Source organism: Sceloporus undulatus, chromosome 1 (genome assembly GCF_019175285.1).
Source record: "Sceloporus undulatus isolate JIND9_A2432 ecotype Alabama chromosome 1, SceUnd_v1.1, whole genome shotgun sequence".
In the NCBI taxonomy this organism is placed as follows: Eukaryota; Metazoa; Chordata; class Lepidosauria; order Squamata; family Phrynosomatidae; genus Sceloporus; species Sceloporus undulatus.
The window spans coordinates 29,069,555-29,085,637 of record NC_056522.1 but is presented as its reverse complement, the minus strand read 5'-3'; the positions used below and the strand labels follow the sequence as shown (position 1 = coordinate 29,085,637).

General features: G+C 37.2%; 1 protein-coding gene across 3 annotated transcripts in view; it reads left to right on the top strand.

Annotated features, from left to right (window-relative positions):
• PPM1B (protein phosphatase, Mg2+/Mn2+ dependent 1B) overlaps positions 1 to 16,083 on the top strand; it is a 78,979-nt gene that overhangs the window by 14,040 nt on the left and 48,856 nt on the right. For all 3 annotated transcript variants that reach the window (XM_042445923.1, XM_042445922.1, XM_042445924.1), the window contains exons 2-4: positions 12,459 to 12,600; positions 13,804 to 14,672; positions 15,725 to 15,842. In XM_042445923.1, the coding sequence (XP_042301857.1) occupies positions 13,827 to 14,672; positions 15,725 to 15,842 (964 nt within the window). In that variant the 5' untranslated portion in view covers positions 12,459 to 12,600; positions 13,804 to 13,826. The remainder of the gene's footprint in view (positions 1 to 12,458; positions 12,601 to 13,803; positions 14,673 to 15,724; positions 15,843 to 16,083) is intronic.

Genomic DNA, 16,083 nt, shown 5'->3' with positions numbered 1-16,083 from the left:
TGGGCGGAGCCACCCGAAGTCAGGATGCTCGTACCTTCTCTGCTGTAAAGGGACGTCTCTCAGGTAAGTCCAACGTTCCATGTTGCTCGTCTACAAATCCCATTAGAACTAGCAAGCAAAGGCAATTTTGAAATATGAATGTAGTTACAATTTTTGAACTTCTAGAGAGCAAAATGCCCTTCATCCAGATTTTTATAAAGTTTTAATGGAAATATGTAAGCATGGGAATAATCAAAATTCTGAAGATGCCAGCCACAGATGCTGGTGAAACGTCAGGAAGAAACTCTTCTAGAACATGGCCACATAGCCCAAAAACCCCACAAAAAACTATGGATGCCAGACATGAAAGCCTTCGACTTCACAAAATTCTGTAACTTCATAGTCAGCTTCTTTGAACTATATTTGGAAAAGTTGTATATAAACACATCATAAATTTGAAAGAGGAAAATGTTAAACAACTAGGTTGTAAAGAATTATTGGTGGAGAAAATAATCTACCTTTCCAAATATTTTTTGGATGTATATGTGACGTTCCATTTGTATTATGATTGTGTCGCACAGTTTTTTCTTTCTTTCTGATTTGTCAGTTGCTTTGAAATGTGGCAATAGGTTAGGAATTTAGTTTACAATTTAATACAGAGAAGAAAAAAAGATTACTCCTTTCTTTCAAGTTTGCAAATTGTCAAGCTCATCTGGCTTTAATATCAAGAACGTTGTGATGGTGTTAGATGGTGTTAGACTGTCATGATGAAAGATGCTTAAGAACAGCTTCCCAGCCTTATCAAGTTGGCTGGTGATGATTGGCCTTGTAGTCCAGCATATCTAGAGAGTACCAGATTGGGGAAGGTAGTTTAAGTGTGTTTTAATTGAGTTCTGCATAATATATATTGATTTCTGTGTATGTATGTGTTTGTTTTTCTTGTAATATAGTATGTTTTATGTGGATAATTGTTATATGTTGAATTATGTGTTGTGTGTGTGAAATCAATAAAGATATTTATCTTTATTGATTTATCACACACAACACATAATTCAACATATAACAATTATCCACATAAAACATACTATATTACAAGAAAAACATATACATACATACACAGAAATCAATTACACATTGACAATATGATATATATTTAAATCTGTGTATCTTCATATGCACACACAGTAGTGCGTTATAATAAGCACATTTTATAATTCTGAAGATAAAATATAATTCATATTCCGCATTATTTTAAACATATAAGCAACAAATATTTGGAAGAATTCTAATTAATTTGTCAGCACTTCAGTCCTATATACCAACAGCAGATTCATTGAATCTGCTGTTGGTAACTGGACCATCAAGACACAGGAGGAATATGAGTTGAAAGGAGCAAAGATTTATAGTGGGGAAACCTAAGGGGGCTCCTACAAACATTTGAGTAGTAAGCAAGCAAAGTGCACATGAGAAGGGAGTGGAGTGTTCTGCAGGAAGAGCTGGTTTAGACCCTGAGGTAGCGGCATCACTAACAGGGTGTTGTGGGTGACCCTTTACCCCTTTTCAGACACCTGCTTGGCCCTCCTTCCGCTGTGGGTTAGAAGGGTAAGTGCACCCTTCCTGGTTTCCTCCTCAGGGGAAGCAGCTGCCATGGCAAAAGAGAAGGATGAACACACCTTTTGGCTGCTTCTGCTTCCCCAATAGCCCCACTACCACTTGGCATGGGTGGCACTAGGCATGGGGATGCCACTGCCCTGAGTTGGAGTATCCCCTATTGTCCTTTTTGGTTTTAGGTTAAATGTTGACCTGTTTCTAAAGATAACTGCATTTTAAAATGCAGCTTGTTATAGTAAAAGTTTTGTGTGTTTCTGTATCAGCTGTAACTGAAGTTTTAAATGTCCATAGTCTTATGGCAGTAGACTTCAGGAAGAATAATTCCCTTCAACAAGCTCTCTTTTTCCTGGAAGGGGAAGGAAAAAACAATACTTGGCTTCTCTTGTCACCACTAGAGCCTTTTAAATTGAGAAGTACTGTAAATTTTTGGTATCATATTGAAGAGAAGGCAGTAAGTAAAGCACATGATTTGTTCTTTCTGTTGCCCATATTACTTGGTGGAAGCAAATGTGGGCAGCAACTATTTATATTTCAAAGACCTTTGATTCATGTCCATTAAGTGCAACAGGTGTGCTCCTGCTGTATCCCATCACTTCAGCAAAGCTCTAGAATGCCTTGAAAGTTTACTTTCTGAATCCCTCCCTCCTATATTTCCCTTTTGTTTCAGATATTCATAGACTTCCATATTATTCCAGTAGGCTGTAGTAACTGGCTGGATACTTACTTGTCTTATTTGCTTATGTATCTTATTTGTTATTTGAGTAACAAAAATCAAAGCAGATTTGTACAGTAATGATATATGTGCTAAATTGAACTGATCTATCAATAGCTAATCCATGTTTTAACATCTGTATAAAATTTCTGACATAAATTATTTGGAGGTTTGGTCTCTTGCATGTGGAAATCACAGCTGTGTAATTCTTCAGCATGTTTTTAGAGATAGGTTTGGTATGTGTGAGAGAAGATAAGAACTAAATACAGTACTTGGGCTGGAAGTCTGTCATACTAAAAGGAGATGTGCATCTGACTATGGATGGAGTTGCACTTGCCTAGACCAAATTTACAGCTTTTGCACTTGCCACTGTCTATGGAGACACTAGTGGTATTGGTGGCTAGAGGTACATTTTACAAATGCAGAATGGTACACTGTCAAGACTGGCTATTGGTGTAGACTAGCTGTTCTATGTGGGCTGCTCTTGAAAGGAGTTTAAAGACTTTAATTGGTCTGTCTGAATGTTGGTGGGTACAGTACTTGCTGGCTAGAACACATGGTATCTGTTTTGTGCCACTTAAGCTAGGTGCCTGTGTAATTCCATAGCTAATAACAAAATTCTTAACCTGGCTCTAAAGGTTAGTTTTATGTTAAGCTTTGGTACATGTGATCATGGTGTTTTCACTGGGGCTCCCCAGTTATGGAGTTTCCTTTGTTTGAAGTTACAGAGTTTCTCAACAAAAGTTCTTTGCCTGGAAGCTATGTCTCTTTCTTGATCTATAATCTTGTTTGCTGACTTACATTGTACAGCTGTCCATTAAAACATCAAGTTAGAACAATATCCTTGGAAGGGTCCAGTACGCTGATCTTGTTAAATTTCCTTTATAAAATATATGCTGCATTTTGCAAGTACTTTGGATTCATCTATAGTAATAGGATGGTGTAGGACTATTTCATGTAGTTTCATGTAGTTACGTTTCCTACCGCTATAGCTGAAGATAACCATAGCACTGTTGGATTTAAGAGTTTCTTCTCTTCTACTAGCAGTGGCTTAAGTGCAAGCTGGGATTCCAGGAATGCTGTGACCAGAAATATGGGTGCTCCTGTGATTAAGGATGATTGGAGATAATGCTGATACACAAGACTGAGGAATAGGGCATAATCTCTGCAGTATAGCACATACTAGTTAATGTAAAAGTCAGCTTTTCCAGGGTTGGGAAAACAACAACAAACGTTTTTGGCTTAAGGTACAGTCATCACTCCCCATTTTTGGGTCATCCCATTTGCAGTTTTGAGTTTCCATGGATGGTATGCAGGAGCGTGCCACCATTATACTCAATGGGGCTCTAATATCCACCTTTTTCTATTTCACGGGGGGTGGGGGTCTGGAACGGATCCCCTGTGAACAGGAATGGACAACTGTAGGATTTTTGAATTAAATTGGCTTTGTTTACATTAGTGTTTTAATGAAAAAAGAATACTGCTTATTATATTAATATTGTGAAATACTATTTTATGTATCAGAAAGCTTTATCAATCATGTTTTAATGCTTTTTAAAATTATCAATCAAAAGTTATTAGGCTTTGGTATGATCTACATCTTTCAGTAAAACTCTGGGAATTATATTGAGATGTTGGTAACCTATATATAGAAGTATAGGCCTGCATCAATAATGGGCTAAATCAGAAAATGAAGCAGCAAAATGCAGTTCAGATGTTGGAGCCACAAGCTTAAATAAATGTTCTTTAAAAAGTGCTCTTTTAAAGCAAGTTGTTTTGGTTGAACATATGTTAATTGAAAGACTTATTTCAGAAAGGCACTTCTTGCACCACTATAAAATAATCGAAAAGAAGAACTGACACTGGGTACTGGGCTATCAATGAACAACTGCCAGTAAACTGTTAAAGTTAAAATGTTTAATTCAGTCATTCTTGTTCCAGTAAGAGCTTTGGGGAAAAAAATAGCCAGACATTAAAACAGGATGAGTTTGATTTAAATCATTACTCAATTTAATCATATGATTTCCCCCCCCCCCCTCTCAGGGCACTCTTCCTCACTATAAGCTTGCCAGTAGGTAGAGAAACTTCATTAAAATATTCTCAAATTGGGTATCTTTTATGGCCTGCCACCAGTGCTATTATAGGTTTTCTCCTCCAGGAAAGAATAATATGATAAACCTCAGGTTATATAGACAACAATCCAAAGACAAGTAGAATATTCTGTTCAGACGGTTTCATTTTCATTGCTTGCTCCTCCTCCATCACACTTAGCTTCTTCTGCAGATCTATTCCACTCCCAGTCTCCCAAAAATCAATTCATTAAATGTTTTGAAATTTAGCACTTGAGAGGTAAGGGATTGATTCAGTGTACATAGATTTGCAAAAGAGCAATGGCATTGTAATCTCTGCAGACACAAATTCATTTTTGAGAACTGTAAAACCAAGCATCTGTTTGTAACAGCCTCTAGATAGAAAAATTGTCCAATATTCTTACAGAAATCTCTGGAAGAGCATGACATTGTGAATGGATTAATGGAATTTACCAAAAAAAATAAAATTAAACATTACATGAATATACATTCTCATGCTACTTACAGTAATTAAAAACTAATCCTAGTTTCATGATGAATGACCTTTGGACCATAATGCCTCTTAAATAGAAAAAAAAAATCTTTAGATAGATTTTTCTTCAAAATGCATTCAATTTTTAAAAAAATCAAATTTCAATTTTAAAAATTGATTTTTTAAATTTTGTTTAAAAATTGATTTTTATCCACCTCGGTTTAAAAAGAATATATGAATAATAAATTGTAAAAAACCAGGAGTGTGTTTTTTAAAAAGTAATTTGGTTTAAAATATGGTCACATTGATATTTGTTTAAGGCTCATGTTGGGTTTTGTTGAGTTCACCAGTTGCCTTTAGTCTGGTGAATTGTCTTGCATAGACCAGAGGGAACGTTTGACGTGCTCACCATGCATGACCCCATATTATTTTTGTTAATTTCATGGTCAACAGCAACTGTTTTAATCACACAGTCTACAGGTTCAAAAGTTGATTAGCAGTCTTTGGATAGTAAACCTTGCACAGTCCTCTGGAAGAGAGACTAGGCTGTTGGCTTCTCATGGAGAAAAGAGGTGCCAATAAAGAGTGGGGGGCGGGGGCGGAAGAACAACAGAGTAATGATCATTGTACAGTTTTAATTAAACATACGTTGCTAATTTCCTGAAACATAATACTGAGGAAAATAGGTAGTAGCTACTGGTACATGAGGGAGAAGACAAATGCTTTAGGATTTAGGTACATGTTGCAAGTTAAGTAATTAAATACATGACTTAAACAACTATGTTTCTCTGAAACACTTGGAACTGAAAAAGCTTTACAAATTACAGAAATAATACCGTCATAGGAAACTTTCATCTATTTCTGAATTGAAGTTAGATGATTGACATGTAAATTGAGTAGGTGCATATAGTTCAGCTCTGTTAATCTTTATTATAGTCATAGACCAGCACAGGTAAAAAAAAAAAGGGGGGGGGGTACAGAATAAAAGACAGGAAAAGCAAGTAAAAACAAGGTAAAAACACAGGTTAAAAACAGTATTTAAAATATCCTTTTAGAATCCAGTGTGGCAGGGCAAGATTAATACTAGCCCACTGTGGAGATCATTGCCTGATGGATTTTAACTGCAGCTGCACAAAATCTGGCAACATTACAGTCGGCCCTCCGTTTTTGAGGAGAATCAATTCCAGACCCACCCACCCCCCATGAAAACAGAAACTCATCAATATTCAAGACCCATAGGCTTGAATGGGGTGCATGCTCACAAGTGTGCATGGGGCTTCCCATTGAAATTAATGGAGGTTACCTCTCCATGAATATTCAAGACTGCAGATCTCAAGTCTGTCAGGGTTGGTGTCTGAAAGCAAGCAAGAAGTGTAAAATAGATTGGTGTGTCCTTGATGTTTATACAATAGAGAAGGTACACATAAAATAATGTTAGAGAACATTTATTTAAAATCATGAAGCTGTGTTCTAGCTAGTCAGAATTCGTAACTGGCAGATAACTTCAGCAGCATTTAGTTCCATGACTTTTAGAACACATTTTTCAGGCTACTTTATGAAAGTGTCTTGTTAACCATTAAAACAGTTGGTCCTCCACAGTTGCAGTTTTGACTTTTGCGGATTTGATTATTTGCAGTTTTGATTAATATGCTATCTAGGAATTTCTAGATTTTCCAGCACAATTCTGCCAGAGGTTGACCATAAAGTTGTGTTGGAGATCCTAGAAGCTCCTAGAGAAAACACTTCTCTAGGCATTTGTAGGTCCTCCAGTGCAACTCTATGGTCAACATCTGCCAAAGGTTGATCACAGAATCAAGATTCCTCGAGAGATGTTCTCTTAGGTAAAAAGAATAGTGTTTTCTTTATTTGCGGTTTCCCCACATTCATGGAGGTCTTTCTCTTAGTCCCAGCGAATGTGGAGGAACCACTGTGTTTTCAGCAATTAGCCCACTTGTCATATTATCCTTGCAACTTTTGCAACAAGTTAAGGGATCAAGTTCTAATTTATAGATTGTCACCTTGTTGCTAATTTTGCTGTCCATAGTGCTGTGAACTGGATTGTGGACTGTATGTGTGCCCCACAGAGCAAGTGCTGCCACAGGTACTTTGCCTGAAATGTCAAAACTGTCATTTCCCACCTCCCTAACAAACAGTATGAAAAATTGTTTTCCAAACAAGGGCAAAAAATCTTTGCCAGAATATGAATAAGGTTTTATGCAACATCTTTTGAATTTTATTTGCAGTTTCTTCTTTCCTGGTTCAAGTTATGTGCCTCTTTGCCTGAGGCATTCAACAGGTGCAGTTTTACTTCTGGTAGGTTGCAGCTGGTTCATTTTGTGTCATTTGTGCCTCAGTGAAGATCTCATGTCCTTGAGACCAGTTGTCCTCAGAAAATTATTAATCTTGGCAAGGCAAGGGGGATGTTTTATATCAGAATTGTGATCTCATCTTGAAACATTGATTCAAGTGAGCTGTCGGTACACTAGATTCCCCATTGCCTCTTTGTTTTATGTTCATGATGAAGTGTGAATAGTATAGAGTTTAGTGTTTACAGTGTCCTGATAAAGATTTTTTAACATGGTGTATTTTAAAGCGTGGTGTTGGTCATGATAAATTCAACATGAAGGTAGAATGGGCATCATTACAAGGTATAAGAAATAACCATCTGTTCATTGGTCAGCACTATTAAAAAATAACTTCTGAACAAATCATTTTGATAGTCTTACCCACCATGAATTTATTTATTCCGTTTAAACCCATCTGATTTGGTGCCTAATTTGAATCTCACTATTATGGCCAGCACAGCTCCTTATACAAAGGCCTGTTACAGACTGCCAAATTAAAGCTGCTTTGGGCCTCTTTGGAGGTATGCTATTTAAATGATGCATGGGTCCTACAAGTCCGGAGGTCGCGCCAAAGCCACACTCCATTCCTAAGCACTGGAGTGCAGCTTTGGTGCAGCTTCTGGATTCTTAGGATGCATGCATCATTTAAACAACATACCTCCAAAGAGACCCGAAGCAGATTTATTTTGGCAGTCTGTAACAGGCCAAAGTAACTACTTTTTCCTTTGAGTGCCACATTGGAAGAAAGCCATGATGTAAATAAAATAAATAAATTTGCTTTTCTTAATTGAAATGTTTTCCTGACCACCTGTGTTTTCCCATTCTCAATCTTTAAACATACTGAATTTAGACATTTTAGTTTATTTTCAGATGGAAGCAGTGACCTGATTTCTTTCTTTTTTTTAAACATACAGTGTCTAGTACACTTGCAGCTGTTTCTAGGAAAAATGCCTGGGGTTTATGAGTGAGACCTAATGAGAAAGTGGGAGAGCACTCTACTGATACTGTACCAGATATGCAGGAGCACTGTCTTGTCCTAAGTCCCAAAATTTGAGGAGAAGGTTGAAAGGTGGGAAAGGTCCTATCATGGATTTTATTGCACAGCCAAGTTGGCCAGTGTCATGGGATATTATGCTGGCTCACTGCTGTTACCAAGGATACCTAGGATGCAGATTCTAGAAGCTCTTGGAGAGAATAAAAAGGCAGTTGTTTAGTCTAGGAGCATCATTTGCAGAGGGCATAGAAAACCTTGGCTCTTTTGGTGAGTGAGGTGAAGGGCAGAATTCCACCCCCAGTTTAAGTTTTGTTTCTCAAAAGGGAATATGGGCAATGGTTATTTTCCACTCAGACAGACATAAATTGGTGCATAAATGGAAGGGTGATTGTAAAAGGCTTTCATCATCAGTTTTCTCAAGTTAGATATTGGAGGTAGGGGGAGACATGTGTACTTTGCTTTAAACATGGGTATGATCATTGGTGTAAAATCTTGTCCAGATTCTATGTTCTTGCATATTCCAGTATAGTTAATTAACCTGTGTGTATTAGCTTTGATACATAAAACCAGAAGCACATTAATTCTGCTGTATATTGCAGCCATGATTCAAGCTGGCAGTTCCCTGAGTTGAATAGTAGAATGGCTTATTCCATCTGGTTACTGTTAGAGTATTACATCGTGAAACACTGAGAAACATTGTGTAGTGCTATGGTAACTACATTTATGAGTCCTTTTGATCTTTAATTCTTGAAAATCCACGTACAGTTATCATAAAACTGCTTTTCTAAGGATGGGGAACTCAATAGCAAAAGCAAGTGCATTTTTGTACTACTTATCAGTGGACTAGCACTCCCTGAGTGGTTTACAATCTGTAAGCTAATTCCCTGCAACAAGCTGGGTACTCATTTTACCAACCTACAAAAGGATGGAAGGCTGAGTGGACATTGGAGCCCTCCTCTAGGATTGAATTTACAATGTTATAGCTGCTGTACAAGCATTTAACCACTGTGCCACCATTGCTATAAAGATTGTGTTTAGCCTTTCTTTCTTGGCATTAACAGCCAGGAAAATAATCTTAGAACATTTTACATGATAACTCATCAGCTGTTAGGAGTGTCAGGTACTGAACCATGTAGTTGTTTATTAATTAGTAGAAGTCCTTGAATTGGGTTCAGCAACTATAGGCAGAGTTGAGTCCCTGAAGAAGTGTTTCCTGTCTCTTCCAGTGACAGGACTTGTACACTTCTGTGATGTGCAAAGGGAAAAGCAGCTGTGGTAATTCTTAAGTATCAGTCTTCTTCCCTTCAGTGTAGTCCTCCAGTAAAACTAATTAATGACTTAGGCTTTAGAGTTAATTCATAATAGCCAGAAAGAAAAAGGCAACCTCCCCTCATCTTTTAGGGCTGGTTTTCTTTAACCTTCTTTTTCTTTGTTTTAAGATTATTATTATTATTAACCTTTATTTATGAAGCGCTGTAAATTTACACAGCGCTGTACATGCAATCTTTTTAGTTAGACGGTTCCCTGCCCTCAGGCTTACAATCTAAAAAAGATAAATTTATTTACCTATTAGCTGTTCCCCTGTCAAAATCTAAGTTCAGTCAGTCCTCCATATCAATGGATTCTGCATCTGTGGATTCAATCACCCATGACTTGAAAATAGTCCCCAAAGCCAACCTTGGTTTTTTTTTTTTGCCGTGTCCGTGTGTGTAATTGTATCATAGAATCATAGAGTTGGAAGAGATCGCAAGGGCCATCCAGTCCAACCCCCTGCCATGCAGGAAATCCAAATCAAAGCATCTCCGACAGATGGCCATCCAGCCTCTGTTTGACCTCCAGGGAAGGAGACTCCACTACACTCTGAGGGAGTGTGTTCCACTGTCAAACAGCCCTTACTGTATATATCCCTCCTTAAAATTCTCTGTCTGTGATGGAGCTGCAGAAATGTCAGTGAGTATAATATGGTTCAGTGACATAGGAGTAAAATGTTCTCACCGATCTTAACACAGTTGGATAAGCCACTACAAGCTTGATAAGATATATATCTGGTTTTGCTGTGTTTACTGACAACTGAATTTTGCGTGGCATCTTTATTCTTCATGTAATAATAATAATAATAATAATAATAATAAATTTTCTATACCGCTATTCCAGCGATCACAGCGGTGTACATCAAAGAGTAAGACAATTAAAACATCAGCATGACAATAATACAAAGTTAACAATTAAAAACAGTAAAAACCAACAACACCCTATACAAGTGGCTGTGTAGAATGGAATACACAAAAACAGTGCCAAGGGGAAGAGAATGACCACAAGGCTCACGGGGGGGGGGGGGGGGGGGGAGCCTGGCGGAACAAAAAATCTTCAAGTTCTTCTTGAAAGCAACGAGGGAGGTTTATTTTTTTATTTTATTTCCAACAAAGTGTCAATACTTGTATAGTTTACAACATAGTTAAAACCTCAAAGCTTCCAATATCATCATTATTTCTTTAGTTTCATCAGTATGAGAGTGCTTTGTGGAGTAATACAAGAAGCTTACACTTCAGTGATTGAGAAGCAGGGAGGTCTTGCAAGGGAAAGAGAGGTTAGTGAAGGGATGGGAAAATGCAGCCCAGCCTGCAAAGCGGCTGCATGTATCTTTCAAAAATTTCTTTTTTGAGTGAAAATAACTGTGCCCTAACACAATTGCCCACCCATAAGAGTTTAGCATGACCAAATGGGATTGACTTATTTTAGGTTCTGTTTTCAATACTAATACAGTTAAAAGGATATACTATGCTTGAAAAAAGTGGTGTTTGAGGTGGAGTTTGAAAGAAAATGGCTTTACAATGATTTGGAAAGTGAGTTTCAGGAAAGTTACCAGTTTATCTGTTCATGACATTGTCTTTCAGAATCTTACCCTATAATTATGCAAGATCCTCATTGCTGTGGCTTCTACTTTTAATACTTGCCTCAGCAGCACTACACAAACGAAAGTTTTGGGGCTCTAAATATGAAGAGCCTTGAAATACCAAAATACCAAAATAAGTCTCAACCCACAATATGTAATTTTGATGTACTGTAATTGTTAGAATAATGTACATTATGTAGTATTACTTAATTTGCCATAATATAATGAGGAAATGATGATTCCACAAGCATGTTTCTCAGTTCTTGCAACTTTCCCCCTCCTTCCTTGATCTGCTAAAACAAGCTGGGGGATACTCTGGGATAGTTTGAGTGGTGATTTTTACTAAGTGAGAAAAAGTAGACTTGCACCAATAATGGATTTTGACTGTAATATTGACTGGGGAACTGTTAGTGAGAATGAGAAAATAGCCTCTTGAAATCAGCCATGTTTCCCTATCCATCAAAGAAATTCCACATGTATATGAATTTCAAAGGTAGCTTGTGGTCCTTAACGTTTACTGAAGTTCTATACCTGTGATGTTTTAGTGTATGAAATAAATGTTTAAGATAATAATGTAAAATCAAGGTGCTCTGTGATGTGTTAGTTTACTGAGCAGGTACTGTATAACTCTTGTTCAGATGTTTTGGCATAATATTAACTGTGACTAAAGTAACAGTTTTTGTGTGTATGTGTGTTTGAGCAAAATGAACTGTAATAATAGTTGCTGATAGGTATAGAATAGCAGCTTCAATAGCAGCTTCATTTAGATACTGCTTTATACTGTACTAAGCAGTCTCTAAGTGGTTTACAACTGTAAGCTAATTGCCCAACAAGCTGGGTACTAATTTTAGTGACCTCGAAAGAATGCTAGGCTGAGGGGCAAAACAGATGGTGGCTAACGGGCGGCTTAACACTGCCCCTTTGAGCACTGGATCTGGGCCGTGGTATCCGCATGCTGCAGACCCTGATCAGCAGCCCCAAATGCCTTGCAGCTGTGGCTCTTCCACATTTCTTCCACGCAGCATGTGTAAACACTGCACCCCAGAAAATCATGACGCCAAGGGTGGGTGGTGTGATGCCACTTTGGCGGTAGAGTCAGGGTGGGTGGCAGGTGGTCACCACACCCCCACTCCACCCTGATGCTAGCCTTTTTGGCTGGTCTGTACAGCTCCTGAGTCGACCCTGAGCCCCTGGCTGGGATTGAACTCATAACCTTGTGGTTTGTGAGTGAGTGGATTTTTTAACCATTGCACCACCAGGGCTCTATACCAAAACATTATTTTGGTATGGAATAGAGAGATGTTAGCAAATTCCTAATCTTTTGTATAATTTGAAGCACTAATTGCTATTACTTTTTCTTAGGCAATTCCAAGTCAAAGCAAATGTTGGATCCTGCGTTATCTGAAGGCTTTCAAACATAACCTGTTCTGTACCTGTTGGCTGAAGGAATGTAAACCCTAAGGTTTGAAATCTGTACAAATATTGACAGAAGTGCAGTTGTCAGGTAAATAGTATTTTGGTATGGACTAAATGTAATTTAAAAATAAAAATACTAATTAGTGTCCGTTTAAGTGTTAGAATAATGTTGTTTTCTGATTCTGTAAATATTCTGCTCTGTATTTGTGGGACTTCATACACAGGTGGTTAAATCAAGGTCATTTTGGTATTCTCTTTGGTAGTCTGTCAGCATAGTTGTAAACAAGACAGCACAGTTAGTTGATCTGTAATACATTTAAATATTTGTTTTAAAATACATATATGTATTAAGATGTTCACCGATGTTGTATTTGGGATATAGTCATTGCCAAAAATAGGTCTGACATCTTTCAGAATCTCTGAAAGTTGTTGCTTCACAGTTTTAAGAAAAGTGCCTTGCTTTGCTTTGCGCAATATGCCTGTTCACTAAAAATCTTGTTCCTGAAAGCTGAAGTTGGCAGCATGTAGCATGGGGTTCATTTCCATAGCACCAAACCATAGTTTGTGTTAGTGTGAATCGACCCATTGTTGCTAGCTCACAGTTGCCCATTTATAAAAATAATGTTCTACTTCATGGACAATTTATTAGGTTAAAAGTCAAATAAGAGTATGACTTTTGCATATAAGCAAACCTGTTAAACATACATGAAAAATTTATAAAACATATTTGTGAGCCATTTTAGTGTTGAACAGTGGTGCTTGTTTCTTTTTTCTTTTTCTCTTTTTTTTTTAACAAAGGCTTCAGGTAAAAGCAGCCTGCCTCTTATTGTAGTACTCATAGAGTTTTGAGTTGCTTGGAGGACTTTTTGGAACTGTCTCAATTATTTCTGTGCCTTACTGGTTCAAATATAAATAGGGATTTTATGCTTGTGTTAATATGAAATAGTTATGTTAACATCCATTCTAGAGGAAAAAGACCCTCACATTACTCTGGAAGCTAGTGTAGGGAAAATATAGAAATATTGGCTCCTTATGTGAAAGGAGTGCATTATTTGAAGAGCATTTGTATGATTTCTCACCTATCATCTGGCAGACAGGTATCTGGATCATTTCATAATTTTAATAATGAAACACTACATATTTCAAGATGTTTGTTTGAGCTGTCAAGACCAAAGGAATTCTTCATAATTTTGTCTGTCTTGAAGTTGGATTTTGTTTGGCTACTCAGGTAGTTCTTCGTGTGCCTTGTCATTGCTACTTTTTGTATTCATCATCAAACTTTGCCTTGCAGATTCATTTGCAAAACAAGCAAACATGGGTGCATTTTTGGATAAACCAAAAACTGAGAAACATAATGCTCACGGGGCAGGAAATGGGTTGCGCTATGGCCTAAGCAGTATGCAAGGATGGAGAGTGGAAATGGAAGATGCTCACACAGCTGTTGTAGGAATTCCTCATGGTTTGGAGGACTGGTCCTTCTTCGCTGTTTATGATGGTCATGCAGGATCTCGTGTGGCAAATTACTGCTCAAACCACTTATTAGATCACATTACTAACAATGAAGACTTCAGGGGATCAGAACAGCCCAGCTCTACTTTTGAACCTTCAGTGGAAAATGTAAAGAGTGGAATCAGAACTGGCTTTTTGAAAATTGATGAATACATGCGCAATTTTTCAGATCTCAGAAATGGCATGGACAGGAGTGGTTCAACAGCAGTGGGAGTTCTGATTTCACCTGAGCACATTTACTTTATCAATTGTGGAGACTCTCGTGCTGTTCTTTATAGGAATGGACAAGTCTGCTTTTCAACACAGGATCACAAGCCTTGTAATCCTAGGGAGAAGGAGAGAATCCAGAATGCAGGTGGGAGTGTCATGATTCAGCGTGTTAATGGCTCATTGGCCGTTTCCCGTGCTTTGGGGGACTATGACTACAAATGCGTTGATGGCAAAGGCCCTACAGAACAACTTGTTTCTCCAGAACCTGAGGTTTATGAAATTGTAAGAGCAGAAGAGGATGAATTTATTGTCCTGGCTTGTGATGGAATCTGGGATGTAATGAGCAACGAGGAGCTCTGTGAATTTGTTAAGTCTAGGCTTCAAGTATCAGATGATCTGGAAAAAGTGTGCAATTGGGTTGTGGACACTTGTTTACACAAGGTATGTAACCTTTTTTTAACTCCCAAAAGGCAACACAAAAAGGATATCCCTTATCCCTTTAAAAAATTAAACCCTGTTGAATGAATGTTCGGCTTCTCTGTATTGCTAACAATTCCCTTAAGAACTTATTAAAGAATTACAGACTGATAGAACTGTGAACTTTCTAGGAATTCATCCTTGTATTGGGTTTGGGACTGTTAATGCCACTTACACAATCTGGCTAGAATTTTGTACATTCAAAAACTTTTCAGTGGAAGTTAATATTTCCATTTACTTTGGAACAAAATACTTGAAACAGCAAAATGTTAGATCTTTTAGAAAGGAAGGACAAATTCCTTTTTCTTTCTGACTGAAGAATATTAGAAACTAGTTGTACTTTGATGTTATTGTTAAAAAATCTAGAATTGGTGGTTCTTCTTGTGAAGACTGGGTTTTCTTTTCTTTTTTTATTTGTTGGGAAATATCTCACGTTACTTTCAAGTGCACATTTTGCTTTTCAGAATAAAAAGGTTACATTTGAATTGGTATATGAAAATGAATGATATAAAAATAAGTTTGTGTTTGACCTTTTATCCATTTGCAAACTAGTATGTTCAGGCCTCTAGTTATGTGAGATGAGAACTGTGAAAACATTCTGTTGTTTAAATGTACATTTTGATGGACTATGAAATGAGTCAGTTGACTTTTCAACAGTATACAGTATCTCAGTGTTTAGAGTAGAGGTATATTGGATTGATAAAATGTTAAGAGCTGTACAACTTTTCTTTTCAAATTTCAACATCTATGGTGATCATTCATATATGTTAAAAATTGCAACAGATTTTAGTTATGACAGTTTGTTGAAACAGAAATAATTAATGCATTTTATACTCTGAATTAAAGTATATTATGGACCACATAATTATTTTAAAGTAAAACTGACAGTAAGAAATATCTAACAAATCACTAGCACATAGTTTTTCATTTATTTAGCATCTAATCATGTGGACTGTGACTGTAAATGATAAAACACTAAATCTCAAATATGTACTATTTTTCCTCCCAAAATATAGGGAAGTCGTGATAACATGAGTATTGTTCTAGTTTGCTTTTCAAATGCTCCTAAGGTCTCAGATGAGGCAGTGAAAAGAGATGCAGAATTGGATAAGCACTTGGAAACACGGGTGGAAGGTAAGAAATTATATTCTATACATAATTGTAGATATTTCTTGTGACTTGAATTAGACTCACTCCTCCCAAAACCAAGTGAAGCACCTTTAGCAACTAAAGAAAACAACACTATCTCTTTTCATGCTGTGGATGTGATTTCTGAATTACAAGTTCCAGACAGCAGACTGATATAATGGATTATATAAGTATTTCTGTTGAGGCTTGCACATACTGTTTATCACTGTTCAGTGTCTTGTATAAA